At 45.9% G+C, this 21,633-nt stretch overlaps 2 protein-coding genes across 3 annotated transcripts in view; one reads left to right on the top strand and one right to left on the bottom strand.

Annotated features, from left to right (window-relative positions):
* Positions 1 to 9,881, bottom strand: part of DBF4B (DBF4 zinc finger B) — a 57,269-nt gene extending 47,388 nt beyond the window's left edge. Inside the window, exons 1-2 of the mRNA XM_042914869.1 lie at positions 9,747 to 9,881; positions 797 to 855 (exon numbers count right to left, since the gene is read on the bottom strand). The gene's annotated coding sequence lies outside the window, so the exon portion shown is untranslated. The remainder of the gene's footprint in view (positions 1 to 796; positions 856 to 9,746) is intronic.
* Positions 9,882 to 9,936: 55 nt separating this feature from the next.
* CCDC43 (coiled-coil domain containing 43) lies at positions 9,937 to 21,048 on the top strand. 2 transcript variants are annotated; one of them, XM_042914865.1, is made up of 5 exons: positions 9,937 to 10,170; positions 14,412 to 14,499; positions 16,079 to 16,214; positions 17,683 to 17,741; positions 19,297 to 21,048. In XM_042914865.1, the coding sequence occupies exons 1-5, from the start codon at positions 9,967 to 9,969 to the stop codon at positions 19,482 to 19,484; spliced, it is 675 nt and encodes a 224-aa protein (XP_042770799.1). In that variant the 5' UTR covers positions 9,937 to 9,966; the 3' UTR covers positions 19,485 to 21,048. The 2 variants fall into 2 exon arrangements, with proteins under 2 accessions (XP_042770799.1, XP_042770800.1); XM_042914866.1 differs by lacking the exon at positions 17,683 to 17,741 and having other exon boundaries at positions 9,957 to 10,170; positions 19,297 to 19,452.
* The last annotated feature ends 585 nt before the right edge of the window (positions 21,049 to 21,633 follow it).

Genomic DNA, 21,633 nt, shown 5'->3' with positions numbered 1-21,633 from the left:
ACACAGTTCCCTTCATCGGGGTCTGCTCTCTTTCTCTTCTAGTCTTTTTGCCTAAAGAACTTTTATTCATGGGATATCTGGATGGCTCAGGCGGTTAAGCATCCGACTTCGGCTCAGGTCATGATCTCATGATCCATGGGTTTGAGCCCCGCGTGGGGCTCTGTGCTGACAGCTCAGAGCCTGGAGCCTGCTTCGGATTCTGTGTCTCCCTCTCTATCTGCCCCTCCCCTGCTCGCGTGCTGTCTCCCTCTGTCTCTCAAAAATAAGTAAAATGTTAAAAAAAATCTATAAAAAATAAAAATTAAAAAATTATAAAAAAGAACTTTGATTCATTCTCTAAAAAAGTACAAGTACCATCTCCACTAGGCAGCCCCCATCTCCACAGCTCTAACCCCACTGCAACAGGACTTAATCTTCTCTGCACCTTACTACAACCTCCATTGGACAAGGCTCCATTAAAACGTTTATCTTGCTATATTGTCATTAAACATGCCTGTTCCCACCAGACTGAAGATCCTTTGAGAGCAGAGATTTTGTGATGTTTATCTTTGCATTTTCAGTGCTAGCAGCAATGCATGCTGTAGATAATAAATATTTAGTGAATGCAGGAGTCAGGCCAGTGACCTACCAGCCTCTCTGCAGTTTAGGAAAAGCCAACCCAGGTTCTTGGGTAATTCCTTTCAGCCCAGAGCAAGGTGTTTTGCAGAGTCAGCTGAAGCTCTGGTTGCTATGTATGAGCCCTTGCCTCCAGTTAGGCTTCCCGTAGTTGTGGGCCTCTCTGCCTCCGTTTCCTTACCTTTAATACAGGGACATTAAAACCACCTCTTCACAGATACTTAGCTCTTAGCACAGTGCCTGGAAAAGAGTAGAGAAGTCTCTTCAAAGATATGCATTTAAGTGTTGAATGAACGAGTAAAAAATGACTTGAGGTTGCCCGGTCATTTATTGAGCACCTACTGCATCCGGTACTACGTTAAGTGCAGCATGCTAAGTACAGAGAAGCAACTGCAGCACACTACAGTGGTCTTAACACAGACTGCAGGGAACCACGGAAGGTTTCCTGGAGCTTGAGTTTTGATACCGGAGGCGCTTGGAAAGGCAAAGGTGGTGCCAGTCGATAGTGACGACAGGTATTGTTGTTACAGAACCAGGCTGGAATGCTGGCGGAAAAACCAAGCAGCACTCGGGAGATCTTGGCGGATTGGAGATTTATTTAACACCGGCAGGCTCAGAGGAGACCGTTTCTCCAAAGGTCTGAGCCCTGAATGCAGATGGGAAGGGTAATTTATAGCGTCATCTTCTGCACTGGTGGCGGCTTTCGCATGCGTGGCAAACAGGGCAGAAGTACCCAGAAGAGAAGTTTCTAAGCTAGGAACTAGAGCTTGTTTTAGTCCCGTTGGCCATCTTATGGTGCAGAACTTTACTTATTTTCCCAACATTCCCCCCTTTGATGCCTTAAAAAAAAAATTTTTTTTTTAAACGTTTATTCATTATTAAGAGACAGAGTCAGACAGAGCATGAGCAGGGGAGGGGCAGAGAGGAGGAGACACAGAATCCGAAGCAGGCTCCAGGCTCGGAGCTGTTAGCATAGAGCCCGACGTGGGGCTCGAACTCACAAACCGCGAGATCATGACCTAAGCCAAAGTCGGATGCGTAACCAACGGAGCCACCCAGGCGCCCCCCCTCCCCCTCCTTTGATTCCTTTTTAAAAATCTTTCATTAAGCATCACCTTTTAGCTCTAGGGGCTGGTACCCTGGAGGGCTAAGATACATGCTGCAGTTTGGCGACAGTGTTTTCAATAAAACTACCAAGGTACTTACTATACAGGAGCTGATGGTCACAAGTAAAATTATGGAAAGGAGGGGCCCTGCCACGGCAGGGAGCCAGGATGCCCAGTCTGTGAGATCCCATCCTCTCCACTGACTGATATTGTCCTGTTGTCTACGTTGAATTCTTTCCTTGAGTTCCTTAATCTTAGTCGTGACTATTCCTGACTGGTTTATAAAATAGCAACATTCCTCCCCCAGAAAGATACAAGTCCCTCCTTTTTCCGAAATGAGGAGGTCGAGGGCTCACCTATTTTGGAGGGACACTGCTGCCAGGGAGTTTATTTGGCTTTGTAAGGTTACCAGGGAGTCTGCCACCCGTTCCGTGTCTTCATTTAGTTCTCGATAGTTTGTGGTATAGCCTTACGGATGAACCTATGCCTCCTATTCCAGTTCCTATTCCCTTGCAATTCCTGCTCCTATCAGGACGGGTAGGAGGACTGCCCGTTTAGCCCGGGACTTGGCGCTAAAGGCTGTTAGGAACTGATCTTCAGTGTATACAGTTATCTCCGGAATTAGGAAGATGGACTAGCACATCCGAGTCCAGTTGGCCTTCAAGCATCAGTTGGCCAAACTGCAGCACAGATAGAATACCCCAGGGGTTGACCATAGGGTTGTATTCTTTTTTAAGGTTATATTTCTCCCACATAGGGAAGTGCCGTTCATACCTTCAGGGACCGTACAAGTTAGATTATCAGCATTCGTGAGAAGGACCCCAGTGGCCAAGGGTCCAATCAAGACAAGTGGTGTTGGTTGTGAGATTGTCAGGAGCTTCCCAGGCCAAGGGGATAGGAGTGGCTAAGTAAGTCCTCCGGCTGAGAGGCGAGCACATCCAGCAGGCTTGGGTGTGGTTATTCACTTTGTGAAGGACTTATAGTGTTGGCCCAGCGTTGGGAGCTGGGAATTGGTAAGCACTTAATTAAGGGCTTAAAGGTTTAAACCCTGGTAGGATGCTGGGGAGTGGTTGCCTTTACAGCTTGTATTAGCCTGGTCCAGGTATCCTTTATGACCTTTTGAAGGGCCCTATCTTGCACTCCTCCCCCGTCCGATGTCCCTAGTTGGGGAAGATATGTATAGCAGACTCGCTTTCCTTTCTGGAGACTCTGTTTGTTACATGGGCTTCTGCTATTTTGGGTTATTTCTACGGTCCAAAACTTACGTGCTTGGGCATCTGGCGACTGGCAGAGGGTGGGTGTCTTTCCCTTATAACAATCTGGAGGGAGGTGAGGGAGCTGAATGCCCTTGCATTCCTGATACCATGGGATACTGTCCTTATTGTCTTATAACAATCCTGGGGGCAAGGTGGGTATGTGGCAGTCGTGAGGGTGAGAGAGGTTAACATAATATACAGGCAATACTTAACAGTCCTCCCATTCAGAGGAGGTATGTGAGACCCAACATTCATCTTTTGTCCAGTTTGCTGATGCAGTCTCTATTAGCCCAATAGCAAGAAGCAAGATCAGGGCTATGACACCAGTAAGGGGTAAGGGCTGGGAGAGTTGCATCCAAACCCCTAGGCTCGGTCCACACGTTGATTCCTCAAGCTTCTGCCGTGCGCAGGCCAGCCAGCTTCCGGGGTGTGGCTGGAGCAGGGCTGGAGACCTCAGGGGACAGTGTCTTTTTGAGGGTCAGTTTAAGCAGGTTGATTGGATCCGGATCACTGTACCAGGTTGAGGGTTCCTCTGAGTTGGCCTTCTTAACCCTGGAGTGATGGACCCATGGGGTGATACCTGAAATCTAAGGGCTGTAGGAGTTGTTAGAATAACGGTATGGGGCCCAGTCCACAGTGGTTTAAGAGGTTCCCTCTTCCAATCTTTGACCCGTACAGAGTCCCCTGGCAGAAAGGGATGAATGGGGGTCCCTAAAGAAATTGGAGCCCTCTCTATGGTGTATCTTTGTAACTTATTTAGGACTGCTCCCAACGCCTGAAGCTGTTCCCTTATTTCCTTATCTCCAATCTGGTGTTGGTCTCCTGGGAGTTTTCCTAAACGTGGGGGAGGCCGCCCATATAGTAACTTGAAGGGGGGAGAATTCCAGTGCCCCAGACATGCATCGGGCACGCAAGAGGGCCAGTGGCAGTAAATATGGCCATGGGAGATTAGTTTCCTGGTGGAACTTCGCCAGGGTTTCCTTGAGGGTGCGACTCATCTGCTCTACCTTTCCTGAGCACTGGGGTTGGTAAGCAGTGTATAGTTTCCAGGTAATGTTGAGGGACCTGACCAAGGTTTGTATAATGTCTGCCACAAATGCAGGTCCGTTGTCACCACTGCCCTATGGTGAAGGGCAGACCAAACCGAGGCACAACTTCCCGTAGGAGAGCTTTGGCCACCTCATGACTCCGTTCCGTCCTGGTCAGGAAGGCTTTGACCCATCCTGAATATGTGCAGATTATTACAAGATACCTGAATCCTCTATTTGGTTGTCTATCTGTGAAGTCCACCTCCAAGTCTTCGAAAGGGGCGGCCGCCATCCTTTGTATGCCAGGTGGGGGCCATGGGGCAGACCAGGCATTGTTTTTGGCACACGTTACACATCATTCACTGATAGCTCGGCATAATGCCAGCAGCTGGCTGACACAGTAGTTCTTTTTGAGGAGGGCCTCTAGTGCAGTTTTTCCCAGGTGCGTGAGTTGGTGATATTCCTTGACTAGGTGTTTTCCCACAGATGACAGGACAAAGATGCGCCCGTTTGGCATGACCCACCATCCCTTTTTGCTTAGTGTGCCCCCTTCTGTCGAGGCCCAACTTCTTTCCTCTTGTGTAAAGGAGCAGGAAGGCCTCCCTTGGGAGTACGAGAGTCATAGTGTAGATGGGAGCTTCGCCTGGGTCATCACAGGCAACCACTCTGGGTGCTTTGTCGGCCAGGCAATTTCCTTGAGTTATGGCGTTGTTTTCTTTCTGGTGTCCCTTGCAGTGCAGGATAGCTACCTTGTCTGGCAGCCATACAGCCTTGAGAAGGTTAGTATTTCTTCCTCGTTTTTAATAGTTCTTCCTGCAGCAGTAAGGAGGCCTCTTTCCTTACATATGGCCCTGTGTACATGCACAGTAGCAAAGGCATACCGAGAGTCAGTATAGATGTTGACTCGTTTGTCTTTGCTAAAGATGAGGGTTCAGGTCAGGGCGTGCAGTTCAGCTTGTTGTGCCCACCATCCTTTTGGCGATGCCTTGGCTTCTGAAACTACGGTAGTTGTGGTTACTGCGTATCCCGCTTTTTGCGTGCCCTCTTGTAAATAGCTGCTCCCGTCGCTAAACAGGGTGATATATGGGCTTGTTATAGCCTGGTCTCAGAGGTTCAGGTGGCTGGCATAGACGTCATCTATTACTTCGGAACAGTCATCATCAGGTTCCCCTCCTTCCGTGGGGAGGAAAGTGGCTGGATTCAGTGTCCTCACTATTTCGAGAGTGACCCTTGGGTTTTCAGAGAGATCCCCTTGCTATTGTGTCAGCCGAGAGTTGGAGAGGAAACGATATCCTTGGTGTTCATGAGGGACGTGACCACGTGCAGGACCTTAACATTAAGTGTTTGTCCCAGGGTGAGTTTGTCCGCCTCCTTGATGAGCAGGACTGTGGCTGCTAGTGCCCTAAGACACGGTGGCCATCCTGTGGCCACAGAATCAAGCTTTTTCGACAAGTAGGCTACTGGCCGTTGCCAGGGCCCTATGTTCTGAGTGAGAACTCCAAGGGCTATTTTGTCTTTTTCACATACAAAGAGGTTAAAAGGTCTTCCTATGTCAGGTAAACCCAGGGCTGGAGCTCGTCCCAGAGCCGACTTTACTTCTGCAAAAGCGGCCCTCGCTTCCTCAGTCCAGGTGGGGAGCTCCCGCTATGGCTCTCCCAATTGGTCAAAGGGGCCTCACTATGGCTGAGAATTCGGGAATCCAAATGCGACAGAACCCTGCAGCTCCTAAGAATTCACACAAGCCTCATTTTGTTTGGGGCTGTGGTAACGTGATGATGACCTTTTTCCTTTCCTGTTCTAGTTCTCTTTTTCCTTTTGTGAGGAGGAAGCCTAAGTATCGGAACTGCTGTTGACAAATCTGTGCCTTTTTCCAAGAGGCCCAGTGCCCCGAGTTGGACAGGAGCTGCAGGAGAGCCTTTGTGCCTCTTGCACGGTTCTCTTGGGTGTCGTTGGCAAGGAGGAGCTCATCTACATATTAGAGGAGGACACATCCTGTGGTTTCCCTCGGAAAGCTGGCGAGGTCTGCAGTCAGTGCGTCCCCAAAAAGAGTGGGCGAGTTCTTGAAGCCTTGGGGAAGTTGTTTCCAGGTCAGCTGCAGGTCAGCTGGTGGCCTGTAACGGGTTCAGTCCATTCAAAGGCAAACAGTGGTTGACTTTGAGGAGCCAGGCGGAGGCAGAAGAAAGCATCCTTTAGGTCGAGGCATGTAAACCATCTGGCTGACCCTGGAACTTGGCTGAGGCTGTACGGGTTCAGGGCCACTGGGTGTAAGGAAAGTCACTTTGTTAATGGCCCTCAAATCCTGTACTGGCTGGTATCCTTCTCCTGGCTTCTTGACTGGCAAGAGTGGGGTATTCCAAGCCAATTGGTGTTCAATTAGAATACCTGTTTCTTTGAGCTTGATCAGGTGCTCCTGTATGCCCATTCTAGCCTCGAGTGGAAGGGGATATTGCCTTTGTCTTTGGGGTTGGGCTCCAGGGATCAGATCAACGATGGGGGCCCAATTCCGGGCTAGTCCAGGCGGGTTATCTTTGGCCCATACAGAGGGGAATGCAAGCCTGAATTCTGATGGACTACAGGGTTGGGCCTGGGCACAGACGTCTCCACTCCTCTTCCCTTGGCATGGTAATTGCCAGGACCAGGGTTTCCCTCTGCCTCAGGTTTAATTGGAGGCTTAGTGTGTCCAGTGGGTTCAAAAGTTATTTGGGCCCCAAGTGCGGAGAGCAGATCTCGGCCCAGGAGGGGAATCAGGAAGTCAGGCAAGTAGAGGAACTCGTGCCAGACCTTGTGGCCCCACGTTCACATTGTCGAGTCTGACAGAAAGTTGTTGTATTGCCCGCATCCCAGTAGCCCCAAGTATGGTTGCTGTCTTTTGGCTGAAAGGGGCTACCGGGCAAGTGATAACCGAATGTTCAGCCCCAGTGTCAACCATGAAAGTTATTGTTTGGCCCCCTACTTTCATTTTGACCGTGGGCTCATGGGGGCCAAGACAGAAAGAGCCCGGTCTCCTTCAGTCTGATTCTATCTCAGCCAGACCAATGAGGTTCCCATCTCGGGGTTGCTCTCGATATTGGCTGGGTTTTGGGAGCCCCTTCTGATTCGGGCATTCATTCTTCCAGTGTCCCTTTTCCCTGCACATTGGTCTCTTGCTAAGGGGGCTCTGGCCTTTCCCCCTTTTGGTGGTTTCCGTTTCTTTCAGTGCTGCTGCGAGAAGGGTGGCCCTCTTCTTTAGTCTTTTTTCAGCTTCTCTCTCAGCTGTGACTTCCCTGTTCATGAAACTTTATTGGCGACCTCTATCAAGTGAGTGATATTCATTCTGGCAAAGCCCTCTAACTTTTGGAATTTTCTCCTGATGTCTAGGGCAGCCTGTGCCACAAAGGAGGTATTTACCATTTGTTGACTTTCTGGTGCCTCGGGATCAAACAGGGTGTATACACGGTATGCCTCACACAGTCTTTCATGGTAGTCTCCGGGAGACTCCCCAGGCTGTTGTGTGACCGATGTTATTTTAGTCATGTTCATGGGCTTTTTGGCTCCAGCTCAAATTCCCTGAAGGAGAGCCTCTTGGTACCAATGGATGTGAGCCTGTCCTTCTTCTGTGGTGAAGTCCCATGTCAGGCACGGCAGCTCAAGCCCAGGCAGCAGGGTCATTGATCCCTGGCAGTGCATGGTCTTCTAGGTACTGTCGTGTTTCCCTCATCCTCCTCCTTCTTTCTTCTGTATTAAACAGGGTACGGAGTAACTGTTGGCAATTTTCCCAAGTCGGTCGGTGGGTCTGGAAGAGGGACTCCATCAAGTCGACCACTGCTTGTGGCTTTTCAGAGTATGATGCAGTGCTGTGCTTCCAATTAAGAAGGTCGGTTATAGACAAGGACTGATAATACACCATGGAACGGCTGGGCTGGACTGTTCCGTCCTCATTCTGTCTTTCAGGTTCTCTCATCTCCCTTACTGGCATTTGGAGGGCGTCAGGTCTGGTCTGGGTTGCAATCTGGCTGCTGGCCCTGGTGAGAGAGGGTTCTCCAGGTCTGGGGGTAAGGACAGATGGATGGCAGATCCGGGGTGGAGGAGAGCTAGACGGAGGAGGAGTTTTAAGCCCCCGGGCAAGGTGGGGGGCAGGGGGCGGAGAGTCATAAGGTGGCGGAAAGACAAGGCCTTCCTCTGGGTCCCCCGCAAATACCGGGGGAGCGGTGGGCTGCTTCTTTGGTTCTCCAGGTGAGTCTCCGGGTGAGGCAGCTAAAACCCTTTGCCTGACTCTGCTTGTTATGGATGAATCGCACCCAAGGTGGGGGATTTCAGGCAATTTCAAGCCAGGAGTCAATATATGGAAATTGGTCAGGGTGACCTGGGTTCCCAGTGACTATTAGCCAAACCCGCTGCACCTGGGCATCTAATGTCCCTTCTGGGGGCCATCCTACATTGAACGTGGGCCATTCTAGTTCACCAAAGGTTCTTAGCTTCCTGGGTATCATTTTCATCCCATAGTCACCTGAGAATCCCTTTTGAAGAATCCCTTAAAGTTTTTAAGCAGGACCTCAAGAATCTTGGGCTTACTGTTTTGACCCCATTACTAATCCCTTTCTTGTGTTCGGTGTCGCAGAGACAGACAAAAAAAGGGTTATCCCCTCAGATGAGAGGACCAAACAGATGCTCCACTGGTTACGGTCTGGAGGGAAACTTTAGGTAAGGCTTGGCCGTGGTGGGCTCAGCTTTGTAACTTACAATGGGAGTCTAATTCGATGCCGCCCTGGACTGATGCCTTTCACCAAGACACCACTCAGACTCCACAGACTTTTGGGGACCTTAAGGGTGCCCATCTGTGGAGCCACAAATTCGAACCGACTGGCAAGCCTGGCTGAGCTGCACATTCACACACACATATACCAGAGGCTATTACATTCTCTCCCACAGAATTTTTTACCTGTGAGACCACTGAGGTCTCCGGGGAGTGATCAGGTCCCCCTTCCAGCCTTTTGGATGGCCCTGACTGGGTTGGGGCCCCAGCCTTACTGGTTCCGACATCGGGTCCAGGTCCTCACCTACCAGGTCTGAGTACCGCAGGAACAACGGAGCAGGGCCAGCCTGGGCGACTGAGGGTACTGCCGAAAATCAGGCAGGGCTCCCCTTCCCCTCTGGGATTCCTCGCTCCGTCACCGCCTCGCCCATCTCCCAAACCAGTGGCAACAGTGGGCCAGCGCAGTTGGGTTTCCTGGTCAGGGAACCAACCAAATATGTTACGGAACCAGGCTGGAACGCTGGCGGAAAAACCAAGCGGCACTCGGAGATCCTGGTGGATTGGAGATTTATTTAACACCTGCAGGCTCAAAGGAGACAGTTTCTCCAAAGATCTGAGCCCCAAATGCAGGTGGGAAGGGTAATTTATAGCGTCATTTTCCACGTTGGTGGTGGCTTTCCCGCGCTGCAAACAGGGCAGGAAGAGCCTAGGAAAAGGAGTCTCCCAAGCTAGGAACTAGAGCTTGTTTTAGTCCCGTCGCCATCTTATGGTGCAGAACTTATTTTCCCAACACTCTGAACAGAGTCAGCAGTTTCCCTATTGAAAGCTGTGTGGGAATGCGCGGCGTAGTATCTACCGAGGCGCGCGGAAGGGCAGCTCGGTGAGATGCACCGAAGCGCTGGAATCGAAATTGAATCCCAGCCCTCTTCCTAGCCGCGTGACTTTAGCCAAGTTACCGAACCTCTCAGAACTTCCCCAACTGTAAAAAAAATCTGTTAAGAATACTCACCTGCCAGGGTTTCCGAGCGATGACGTAACCATGCGGTCGCCAACTAGCGCTGTATTTAGAAGGTGCAAAATGCCCAAGCCGGTCACTACTGGTCGATTGGCTCTACGCCAGACGGGCCGGGGAGTGTGTTACCTCTAGGAGCATGCGCAGTACGCCCGCGGCGCGGCCCGTCAGGCACTGCGGTAGGCGCCCTGGAGGCTGGCAGGACCCTGACCCCAAGATGGCGGCGCCCAGCGAAGTGGCCGCGGCTGCCTCCGGCGAGAATGATGGCGGGGGCAGCGGCTTTGGGTCGTGGCTGGACGGACGGCTGGAGGCGCTGGGAGTGGACCGAGCCGTTTACGGCGCCTACATCCTGGGTGTCCTGCAGGAGGAGGAGGAAGAGGAGAGGCTGGATGCTCTGCAGGGGATCCTCTCTGCTTTCTTGGTGAGAAGCCGGGACACGTTCCTTTAGCTTCCTGGCGGCCCCTGTCAGTACTTCGTACCCCCTTTCCCATACCTTGTGTCCCAGAGGATTAGTGGTATCCCATGGGAGAGGAATATTCTGAGCTCTGGGACGCGGGGGAAGGGGGTTGCTCACCAACCAGGGTTTTGGGAAGCCAGAAGGTTGCAGGTGCATAGAGAAGTGTGGCTTTCCTTTTTTCCTGGGGACACGGCCCTCTTGGATCCCTGTGGGTGAGCTGAGTGAGTCTTCTTCCGAAGCCACTGAAATGCCTAAATGAGAATTTTATCATAGACGCCTAACGACCAATTTCATTCCCATGCGTTGACAGTGTTCAGAGAGAGGAGTAAAGTGCTCTGGGATGTCTGTGATCTTTAAGAGACAGTGCCCAGTGCTATCCCATGACAAAAGCCTGCAGGAAGTACCTTCTCGGTTCCTATTTTGGAGGTAGGAGTTCAAAAAAGGTAAGCTGGAGGTAGAAGTCTGGGTATAGGTGTAGGCCTAGGCCAAACTGAAGCAAATATTGTGCTTGATCTTTTACAGTATTTAGAAATGCAGTGACCATCCATGTTTGCTGGGGGAGGTGGGAAATAAGGTCAGAGTTTTATCATTCCAGCTTTTAGTATATGTGTTGCCAAAGCGACCATTAAGGTCAGAGTTTTAAGGGAGAGAGAGAAGCTTGGTATTCTTTTTCTGCTGCTTCTGCTTTTTTTTTTTTTTTTTTTTTTTTTTTTTTTTTTTTTTTGGTACCCAGCTTCTTAAAAGCAGATTGAGAAATGTGTACTTTAATCTGTGTTTAAGTAGTAAATCACCAGATTGTCCACTTTTCCAACCTGACCATTCTGCTGCCTTCATCTCCATTTACACTTACTTGGTGGAAACACAGTTTGATGATTGGGCATAGGGTTGAAATATAACCCTAGTGCAGCTGTCTCAGGTTCTCCTGGCAAGGTGCCCCATTTAGTCCCGAAGTCTGCTCTGGTGAGATTGACCTATGAATGGGAAAGCTTTAACACAGCTTGTGATGCATCTTACAAGTTTGGTAGGGATAGAGCGCCGTAGTAAATTCTTTTCCTGGACCCTGACGACGTAGCAGGTTGGTGGGGGGAAGAGTGTAAGGCAAGCAATTTAAGTTAGTTTTTATTTCCAGTTGGGAAGTTTCTAAAGACTCCGTGAAAAAGAGGTTGAAGTAACTTGGATACTCATTGGTACTAGCTCCTTGACCTCTTCTTTTCATGGTGTCATTATTTGGAACTGCACATCTGCTGATGAAGGCAAGCATGAATTTGCCTTAGACTATTAGCAGTCTCTTGGTAGAAGTGAGAAGAGTTATCTAGAACCATATTTTCTCTATATTTGCTTCTTGTTTACATGAACTACAGAAGACAGACATCTTTAAGGGTGGCTTCTCGCTCTCTCTGCCTGATTCACACACCATTCTTAATTTTCTCTTGATTTTCGCAAGCCCTTCTGTATAGGAAATTGCTTTGGGAAGAACGGGCCAGGAAGTATATGGTGAGGCAGGGGTCCTGTACACGAAACACCTGAGAAGGAACTTGAAAGAGCAGCAAGGCCAATGAACATGGTATACGTCAAATGTATAATTCACGGTGTTGCTTGCTTTTTGTCAGGCTGTATCTAAAAGACCCTGACTGTTGTACCAAATCCCTTTCTAGGAAAAACAAAAGGCATAGCTAAATCAGCTACCAGATTGGGCTCGGATTCAATATTAGGAATTAAGAAGTTTGTCAGCAGGAACTTGAGTTAAGATTCAAGGACAGTGTATATTGTCAGGAACAAATAGCAGTTAATAATAAAAGCTTTTTATTATCATTTTTAAAATTCCTTCCAGTAGCATTTATATTGATTGATTGATTGATTGATTCATCAAGTTTTTATTGATGGATTACTCTCTACCAGGCATTGCCCTAAGTGCTTGGGGTAACTTAGGGAACAAAAGAGAAATTCCTGTCACCCCTTATGGGGTGACATTCTAGCAGGGAAAAAAAAAAAAGCAGTAAATTATATAGTATGCTAGAAAATAGTAAGTACTGGGAAAAAAGGAACATTATAAGAGAATCAGAAGTGGAATGGAGGGGTGAGTTGTAATTTTAAGTAGGATTATTACATTAATGGGGGTAGTGACACTTTAGGGCAGCTATTTATATACTAGCCTTCTAAATTGTCAGTGTCTTGAGACCAGGGACTGTTTCTCACTCATTTCTTATCACTTATCTTAGTGCCTTCAACATGGCAGGCAGTATCTGGATAAATAAATGAACAAATGGATGAATGAACTACTTTGGTCTGGGTGAACCCTGGGAGAATGAACCACCTCATCCTCCAAGAGCATCTTTTCTCTTATGCTTCGCCACTCCTTTTCCTTCTTTTTCTTCTTCTTCCTTTACTTTTCCTGCTGGGGTTCCTTGAATTAAAGAAAGAAACTGTGGACCAAAGAAGTTTTGTATGTTTGGCATGAGTGCCAAAAAGGACACAGGGTAGAGGATGTAATCCTTTGTTGGGTGGAAAGTAAGGAAATCCAAAATAGGGTTGGCTGCCTGGCTTATTCAGTAGAGCGTGTGTCTCATGATCTCAGGGTTGTGAGTTCGAGCCCCACGTTGGGTATAGAGATTACTTTTATTTTATTATTTTTTTTTTAATTTTTTTTTAACGTTTATTTATTTTGAGACAGAGAGAGACAGAGCACGAACAGGGGAGGGGCAGAGAGAGAGGGAGACACAGAATCTGAAACAGGCTCCAGGCTCTGAGCTGTCAGCACAGAGCCCGACGCGGGGCTCGAACTCACGGACCGTGAGATCATGACCTGAGCCAAAGTCGGACGCTTAACCGACCAAGCCACCCAGGCGCCCCTAGAGATTACTTTTAAAAAAACAGTAAAATCTTAAAAAAAAGTCTGTGTTCTGTCTCTCCTCGCTTTTTTTTTTTTTTTTTTAAAGTATTTTCTTTTTTTTTTTTTAATTTTTTTTTTCAACGTTTTTTATTTATTTTTGGGACAGAGAGAGAGAGCATGAACGGGGGAGGGGCAGAGAGAGAGGGAGACACAGAATCAGAAACAGGCTCCAGGCTCCGAGCCATCAGCCCAGAGCCTGATGCGGGGCTCGAACTCACGGACCGCGAGATCGTGACCTGGCTGAAGTCGGACGCTTAACCGACTGCGCCACCCAGGCGCCCCTCTCCTCGCTTTCTTTGAGAGATGGTATAAGATAATGGTTGAGAACATGGGCTCAGAGCTAGACTGCTGGGTTCAAATCCTTTTTAATCCACTTATTACTTAATGACCTTGGGCAAGTTACTTAACCTCTAGACCTTGGTTTCCACATCCATAAACTGAGAATGGTACTTATATCTTGGGATTGTTTTAAGAATTAAGGGTTCTTATGTGAAGTATTTAGAACAGTGCCTGGCACATGCTAAGCACTTAGTAAATGTGAACTCTGACAGCTCATTTTGAAGAGTGGAGCATGAAGATTGTGAAGCAGCCATAATGAAAATGGAGGGAAATACCTATATCTGTTGAAATGCCTATTCTTTGCCAAGCAGGGTAGGGACTTCGTACACATTCTCTTTCATCTTTCCTAAAATCCTGGGAAGACGTGAAGCTCAGAAAGTTAAGAATCTTGTTCATAGATCTGGGTTTGAATTTAAGTATGTCTGACAGCAAAGCCAACATCCTTTTTCTTATATCATGGTAAGGAAGATTGATCGGCATGTGTGTGGACGATATGTGTGCTTGTGTAAAGTGAACAAAAGGATGGTTGGATAGGAGACCATCTACTCATTTATCACCTAAAGAGGTGGGGTCAGCTCAGCAAGGTCACGGATACGTTCCAGCTCGAAAGTGGATGAACCTTGGAGAAAGTACTGAGTTGAGTGTAGCAGCCAAGAAAGATTTCACGGCTTTGATTCAGGCAACAGGTTTTTGCTCCAAAAGTATGAGGAAGACTGTCCTGAATTATTGAGAATCCTTTCCCCTGGTGCTTGGCAGGATGGAGTGGGTGCTTTTGACCTAGCAGGTGTGGATTCTGGGCCTCAGACACAGGATTACTTCTGTTTCCAGAGCCTCAAAACAGAAACATGCTTTTTGTTCTGTGGCCCCCAGATCCTCCCCGTGACTTCTCATCACCAGCAGGCAAGCTGTACCCTGTGCATGGGCTTTGTTCAGGCTGAGGGCCTCAGGACATTAATTGGTCTATTTCTCCAACTAGGAGGAAGATTCTCTTCTTCACATCTGCAAGGAGATTGTGGAACGATGGTCGGAAAGTCAGAATGTTGTCACCAAAGTGAAAAAAGAAGGTAGAGTTGGGAGTTTGTCTAAACTGCAGTGCCTTTTCCAACGACCTTTACTGTGCAGCTGTTAGAGAATTTTGAGTTTTCGCTATTTTCTACGCATTTTGCCTAAGATAATTTAAGCTGGCAAACACCCAGCAGCTTACTGGAACTTTTTAGCTGGATGTTGGTTTCCTTTTCTTTTTTTACAGTTTTCCATTCCACCTGACCATAGTCCCCTCCATTGTGGCTTTTGCTTTCTTCCTTTTCATCTTCTTTCTACTGTCCCTTGTAGATTTTCATGGCAGGTATGGGGCCAACTATATTTTCCCACCTCCTACCTTTTCTGTATTCTCATTTCATAACAGTTGTGGCTGATGTTTTGCTTTATTCAGCTAAATTTGTCACCCCTGGAAATGAAAGAGAAGTGGGTTAATATACTCACCATTAGTATGACAGATTAACTGCAGAAAACTGAAATCCTAGAAGCCAAACTTGAATCTATTCTAAACTACACATTGGTTCCCAGTCTTGGCTGTACATTAGAATCAGCTGATATACTTTAAAACGTGCCAGTGCTAGGGCCATACCATGGACTAGTTGTAGAAACGTCTTTGGGGTTGGGGCTCAGGTATTGGCATTTTTTAAAAAGCTGCACCAGATGATTCTAGTGTGAGTCCAGGCATAAAAACCACTTCTGGACACCACTGCCCCCTTTCTTTGAGAATGGGTAACTTAGTTGACTTTATTTTAAAATAATCTATGGCGTTGCCTGGGTGGCTCAGTCGGTTGAGTGTCCAACTTCAGCTCAGGTCATGATCTCGTGGTTCGAGAGTTCCAGCCCTGCCTTGGGCTCGCTGCTGTTAGCACAGAGCCTGTTTCATATCCTCTGTCCCTCTTTCTGCCCCTGCCCTGCTCATGCATGCTGTCTCTCTCAAAAATAAACATTTAAAAAAATTACATATTTCACCTGGCGTCATCATCATTATGAAAGGGACCGGCATAAGTTGATTCTAGATTCCTTCTTATGTTTCTGGTTTGAGAGGAGAGAAAGTTGCATGCTTGAAGCCAAATTTTCTATGGTTCTAATGCAGTGCTTTTCAACTTTTTTTTTTTTTAATGTGTATTTATTTTTGAGAGAGAGAGCTCGCAAGCAAGGGGAGGGGCAGAGAGAGACAGAGGATCCAAAGCAGGCTCTGCACAGTCAGCGCAGAGTCCGATGTGGGGCTTGAACTCCCCAACCATGAGATCATGACCTGAGCCAAAGTCAGATGCTTAACCGACTGAGCCACCCAGGCGCCCTGACTTTTTCTTTCTTTTTTTTTTTTTTTTTTTTGGTAAAGCAGCAAAACTTCAATTTATAAAACAGGTTAAAGCAGGGCTGCTCTGATTGAAGATAGATACGAGACCTAAAGCCTAGCCTGCAGGGCCTTTTCTTTCCTTTCTCATTGGCCCCTGAGGCACCTCCTTTGAACCCCAGGGCCCTAAAGAATCAGCAGATGCCATTGCCTTGCCTGCAAGCACTGCCTGGGTGGACTGGTGGTTCGGTGAGCTTGTTTTCTCTTACATACAACCTTGTTGTCCCTCCCTTCCCTTCCCCTCCCAGATGAGGTACAGGCCATTGCCACCCTAATTGAGAAGCAGGCACAGATTGTGGTGAAGCCCAGGATGGTGTCAGAAGAAGAGAAACAGAGAAAAGCTGCCCTCCTGGCCCAGTATGCTGATGTGACAGATGAAGAAGAATATCCTTTTTGGAGTCTTGGGTCCATCCCCTGAGGCTCAAGTCAGACATGTTTGCTGGTTTGCAGTGAGCTTTGGGAAGTTGCCAATCTCTCCGTGTAGTTTAATTTTTCTCTCTGAAATGGCATTGATCTCTGGCCCTTCGTGGGTGTGAGAATTGATATTCGGATAGTTGGAAACTTCAGTGTGAAAGAAATAATGCCTTAATAATGGACTGTTTATATTGTATTTCCAGAAACTAAGATGCAGCTGTATGTTTATATTTGTATAATACCTTTCTGCCTAGTACAGTGTCATACGTATAACCAGTCTTTATATTCGTTTCCCAGTTGATGAGGGAACGGAGACAGTGAGAGTGGAATGTGTAATCAGAGATATGCATAGATTTAGTGGCAAAACCAGGACTAGAATACAGATCATTTTGGATGAAGGATTCCCAAATTTGGGGCAGTTTCATTTGAATCTCATTATTTTTTTTAATACTCCAGCGACCACATAATTGAAAGATCACATCCCCAAATCTGGAATATGGGCACCGTGCCAAAGGCAGTTGCCCTTGACCAGAGACGGGCTTGGTTCCCTTTGAGTTTGAAATTGTTTAGGAGATGCTTAGCTTCCAGAGCCTGCTTGACTGGAGTATGTAGTGCCTTATGTGGTGGACATGATGCCAGAAATGTTAGTTGTCTCCTCACGAGCTTAGGAAATAATTGTTAGGCGCTTTTGGGCCAACTTGTTCTTCTCCTGATGTTTTTATTGCCAGGGTCAGCAGAGCTAGGGTCCCAATGACACAGTCTCATTTCCTGGCCTAGAAAAGAACAATGTTTTAAGCAGTGGTTCCCCTGGAGAACTTGTTAAAATCCAGATTGCTGGGCCCCACTCCCCAGTTTCTGATTTAGTAGGTCCAGTGTGGGGCCCAAGAATGTGCTTTCCTAACAAGTTGCCAGGAAGATCTGGGAACCATGCTTTGAGAAGCACTGTTTTGTTTTGTTTTTTTTTTAAGTTTATTTTTTTTATTTTGAGAGAGAGAGGGAGAGGAAAAGAGAGAATCCCAAGCAGGCTCTGTGTGGACAGCACAGAGCCCAATGAGGGGGCTCAAACCCACAAACCGTGAGTTCATGACCTGAGCCAAAATTAAGAGTTGGACGCCTGACTGAGCCACCCAGGTGCCCCTGAGAAGCACTGTTTTAGAAGTCATCTCGCCATCCCCTGGCTTCCAAGTCCTGGGCCAGTCTACCCAGACCAGGCTAAGTTTCTTTTCAGCTGCCAGGAGATAAGGATCTTACAGTAGCTCTGAATAATTTTCCCCACGTTGAGATTTTTAAAAATGACTCTCCTGGGGTTACCACCACATCCCTGACAGTTTTTCTTCAGCATGCTTTTCCTACCCATCACTTCGTCGAATGTTTTCTGATGTTGGGTTGGGATGTGCTAGCCTTTGTTTTCCATCGGACTTTCCTTGACATCACTCACCGAAGCAGATGAGAAGGATGATTCAGGCGCCACCACAATGAACATTGGTTCTGATAAATGTATCCTTCTCTGTGTCCACCCCCAAGTGTTTCTCCATCAAATACTCTTGAGGAACAGTTTTTATTTTGCTGTCATTGCTGGGGCCTCCCTTTTACCAATAGGAACTCATGTCAGGCCAGCGTGTGAGCCCCATTCCTAGGACAACCATAAATGGTCACTCTTAACAAGAACTTTTCCCGAAGAAAACATGTTCACCTGTATTGTGAAGGGAGGAAGGATTTCTTAAGAATTTCTAAGGGAAAATAAGAATCAATACACCCTGTGTATAGCACTGGGATCCCCAGTGATGGAAGCAAACTAAAATAAGATTAAAATGTGACTTTGTCCTCAAAGACTTTATAATTTTTCAGAAAGAGAGCACAAACACTGAATACTTTTGAGCTAAAATTACTGACAGGTGGAAACATGTGCTGAGGAACGTCCCAAAAGAATCACTTATGAGAAGTTTCTACATTTAGAATCCACTGTTTTTTGTTTGTTTGTTTGTTTGTTTGTTTTTTTAAGAACCCACCTTCTTAAAGACAAGTATGGTGGATTATCACAGAAGAGGAAGACTGACTTATTTTAAAGCACTAAAGCAATAAAAGTTATGTTTTAAGAGTAGGAAGGAGCTTGTTTGGTAGTAACGGGTTTTGTTCTTTTTTTAAGCTTTTTGTTTTTTGTTTTTTGTTTTTGTTTGTTTTAGTAATCTCTACACTCAGCATGGGTTTTGAACCCACAATCCTGAGATCAAGAGTCAAACGCTTTTCCGACTGAGCCAGCCAGCCACCCCAGGTTGTATTTTTAAAGTCCTAAGAAATGAGGGGTAAAGTTTTTGGCTAGGTGTTTTCTAACTGGTTAAACTTATTTTGTATCTTCTATAAATTCAGAGTTTGTGGTTATTAGGACATAGTTTTTGCTTAAGCTTCAGTGGTGTAGGGAAAAAAGCAAATTGATAAAGTTTAGTAAGGTTAAACAACTTATTTACCTCTTTTCAAGCATTTTTTTTTCAATGTTTATTAATTTTAGAAAGAGGGAGAGACAGAGACAGAGCATGAGTGGGGGAGGGGGAGAGAGAGAGGGAGACACAGAATCCGAAGCAGGCTCCCGGCTCCGAGCTGTCAGCACAGAGCCTGATGTGGGGCTCAAACCACAAACCACGAGATCATGACCTGAGCCGAAGTCAGATGCTTAACTGACTGAGCCAGCCATTTTTAATAGTGCCAAGTACATAAAAATTTTGCCAGTTACATTGATATTCTTGTTGACTGAAAGTAGCCTAGATACTTCAACAATAGTCTGCCATGATCTAAGTGCTTATTCTGGAATGAAATTTCATTTTCATAAAATATTTTAACATTTAAATTTAGATAAGTCTGAGGTTTTTATTCTGAGGATTAATTTTAAACGTTTGTAATGGTAGTTTCAGGATTTCCCATTAGACCAAAGAGAAATTATCCTAAGGAATTTTCTTGTAGAGATTAGGAACATGTAGAGGGAGGACAGCAAGAATAAGGAAAGAGCAGTCGTTGAGACCTGTGTGACCTGTACCCTAATCCCTTAACTCATCTGTAGCTCTGTTCCGAAACACCAATGTGGAAGATGTCCTCAATGCCCGAAAACTGGAACGAGACTCACTTCGGGATGAGTCCCAAAGGAAGAAGGAACAGGACAAGCTGCAGAGGGAGAGGGACAAACTAGCCAAGCAGGAGCGCAAGGAAAAGGAAAAGAAAAGGACACAAAGAGGGGAGCGGAAGCGATAACCTTGGTCCACTCTGTTCTTTCTCCTCATGGACTTGATCAAAGGGAGAGCTGATTGTGCACATGTGTATTTAAGAGAAATGAGAGAACATTGCAGAGTGGTTTCCCAAGGCATGTCCCTTTTGTTTACATGGTCAAAAGGAAAATCACAAACACTTCTAATTACAAAATGTGCCATGTCTGTGTGGTGTGGGTAATCAGATTATTGTAGTTGATGTCTGTACCAAAGATCTGGAATGGCGGCAACTTTTATATTTTAATCTTGAAGTTCTGGCTCCTTTTGGCTACTTAAAAAGTCTTCCCTTACCTAGGATCGATAACAGAAATATTCAGAAAGCTGACAGTTACAGTTTTCATCCTAAAGGAGCAGAATCATGACCACTCCTTTCCCGAGATGAAATGTGGGAGCATAAAGTACTTTGAAAGTACTATTTACCCCTAAATGTATTGTTTTATGGATGAAATAGAAAACTAATGAAGAGCCCTACCTGGGTCTAGATATTATGTTAACATGGCAATGACCTATGAAAATGGAAGAAATTATGTGGTGGATGTTCTAGATTTGAGGGGAAAACAATTATTTTTAAGTTTCAGCTTATGGGAGGAAAAGAAGTATCTTTTTAAGTGTAGATAGTCACATATTTTTTTCCTCATCAAGGCTGCGGTTTTGAAGAAGGATGTGTATTGGGTGGAAGGAGATCATTGTTAGCTAGATTCATTTTTTATAATCATGTGTCCTCTTGAGCACTAGTAGAGATTTTAATCCTGATGTGCCCTAAAACATGAGTATAAAGACCTGATAATTACAGGTTGAGAGAAACTGCAGGAACCATGCGTTTAAGGAACAAACACTGGAAATCTCTGCGAACACAAAGATATTTAGGAGTGCACATTGTGGGTGCTCAACAAATTTATTGAATGAATGGAGAAACCAGGAGAGTCAAAAGTGAGCGGGAACTCTGTTTCTACTTTGGTCACAAGCCACATTCAGTTGTAAATACGGCCTTTCTCTACTTCAGGCAGTGGACTGTCAAGAAGCCTGAAGGGAGGCATCTCCCTGACAAGACAGAAAGTAGGTATTTTATACCTGAGGTTGGCAAACTACTGCAGACAAGCAAATTTGGCCCAGTCTGTTTTTATATAATGCGGGTCAACAGTGAATATTGCATTCTTAAAGTGTTGTAAAAGAAGAAACATGTGATAAAACTTTAGGCCTGTGAAGCCTAAAATATTTACTGTCTGGTCCTTCAGAGAAAATGTTTGCTGACCTCTGTTTTGTACTATTAACTATGAGGTTAACAAAAATTTTTACCTTTGTGCAGCAGGTAAAAAGAAGCATGGTTAAGGAAAAGATATGTCACCTCTATACACTCCTATAAGCGTGGCATTGCATTTTAAAAAAGTAACCACCTTTTAAAAAAATAAACTATTTAAATCACTGTTTTCTGATTTATCCTGATTCCTTCCAGCTATCCATGGAAATGAATTGTGTGAATAGTCACTTAGGAATGTGATGAATTTTGCTCTGTATTTTATTTTGTTTAGTCCAGTATGCTCTTTTAATAGTAGAACCTTTTCCTAGAATCAAATTCTCTGCCTCAGTTTTCTTTTCTGTGAGGTTAGGTATTAGGAGATCAGAAAGATTACTGTGTTTTTTTGTAAGTCAGTAAATTGACTTTGAAAGCCTTGGAAGTACTTTGGGACTCTTAGTCCTCTGTGGCAGCAGCAATAGGCTGTGGCTACAGATAGGGTATGAGGGAGCCACCTTTATTAACCCTTATTTTGGATTTTTGGTTTATTCTCACTTTGATCTTGGTCTCTGCAGCAGAGTCAGGTTATATCCATGAATCCCTGAAGAGTACTTGCAATTATGTAGTTTCTATTACGTATTCTACAGTTAGGTATATCCTGAGCTAATGTTTAAGTAAGAAAAAAGGATCAGCTCCTTAGACTTGGAGTAAGGTTATCCACTTAATTCAGGTGCTGAGAAATCCTTTATGTCTAAAATGTTCAATATTGCAAAGGGCAAATTTTAAACAACTGTATCTTTTATAGTGTGATTGACATTTTAAGCCAAAATCAGAATTTCAGTCATAACATTAATTCCCAACCCTCTAAAACTTTATAAAGTAGCGGATGGTTCAAGTGGAA

The sequence above is a fragment of the Panthera leo genome, chromosome E1 (assembly GCF_018350215.1).
Source record: "Panthera leo isolate Ple1 chromosome E1, P.leo_Ple1_pat1.1, whole genome shotgun sequence".
Taxonomy (NCBI): domain Eukaryota; kingdom Metazoa; phylum Chordata; class Mammalia; order Carnivora; family Felidae; genus Panthera; species Panthera leo.
This window is presented reverse-complemented; position numbering and strand designations above follow the sequence as displayed.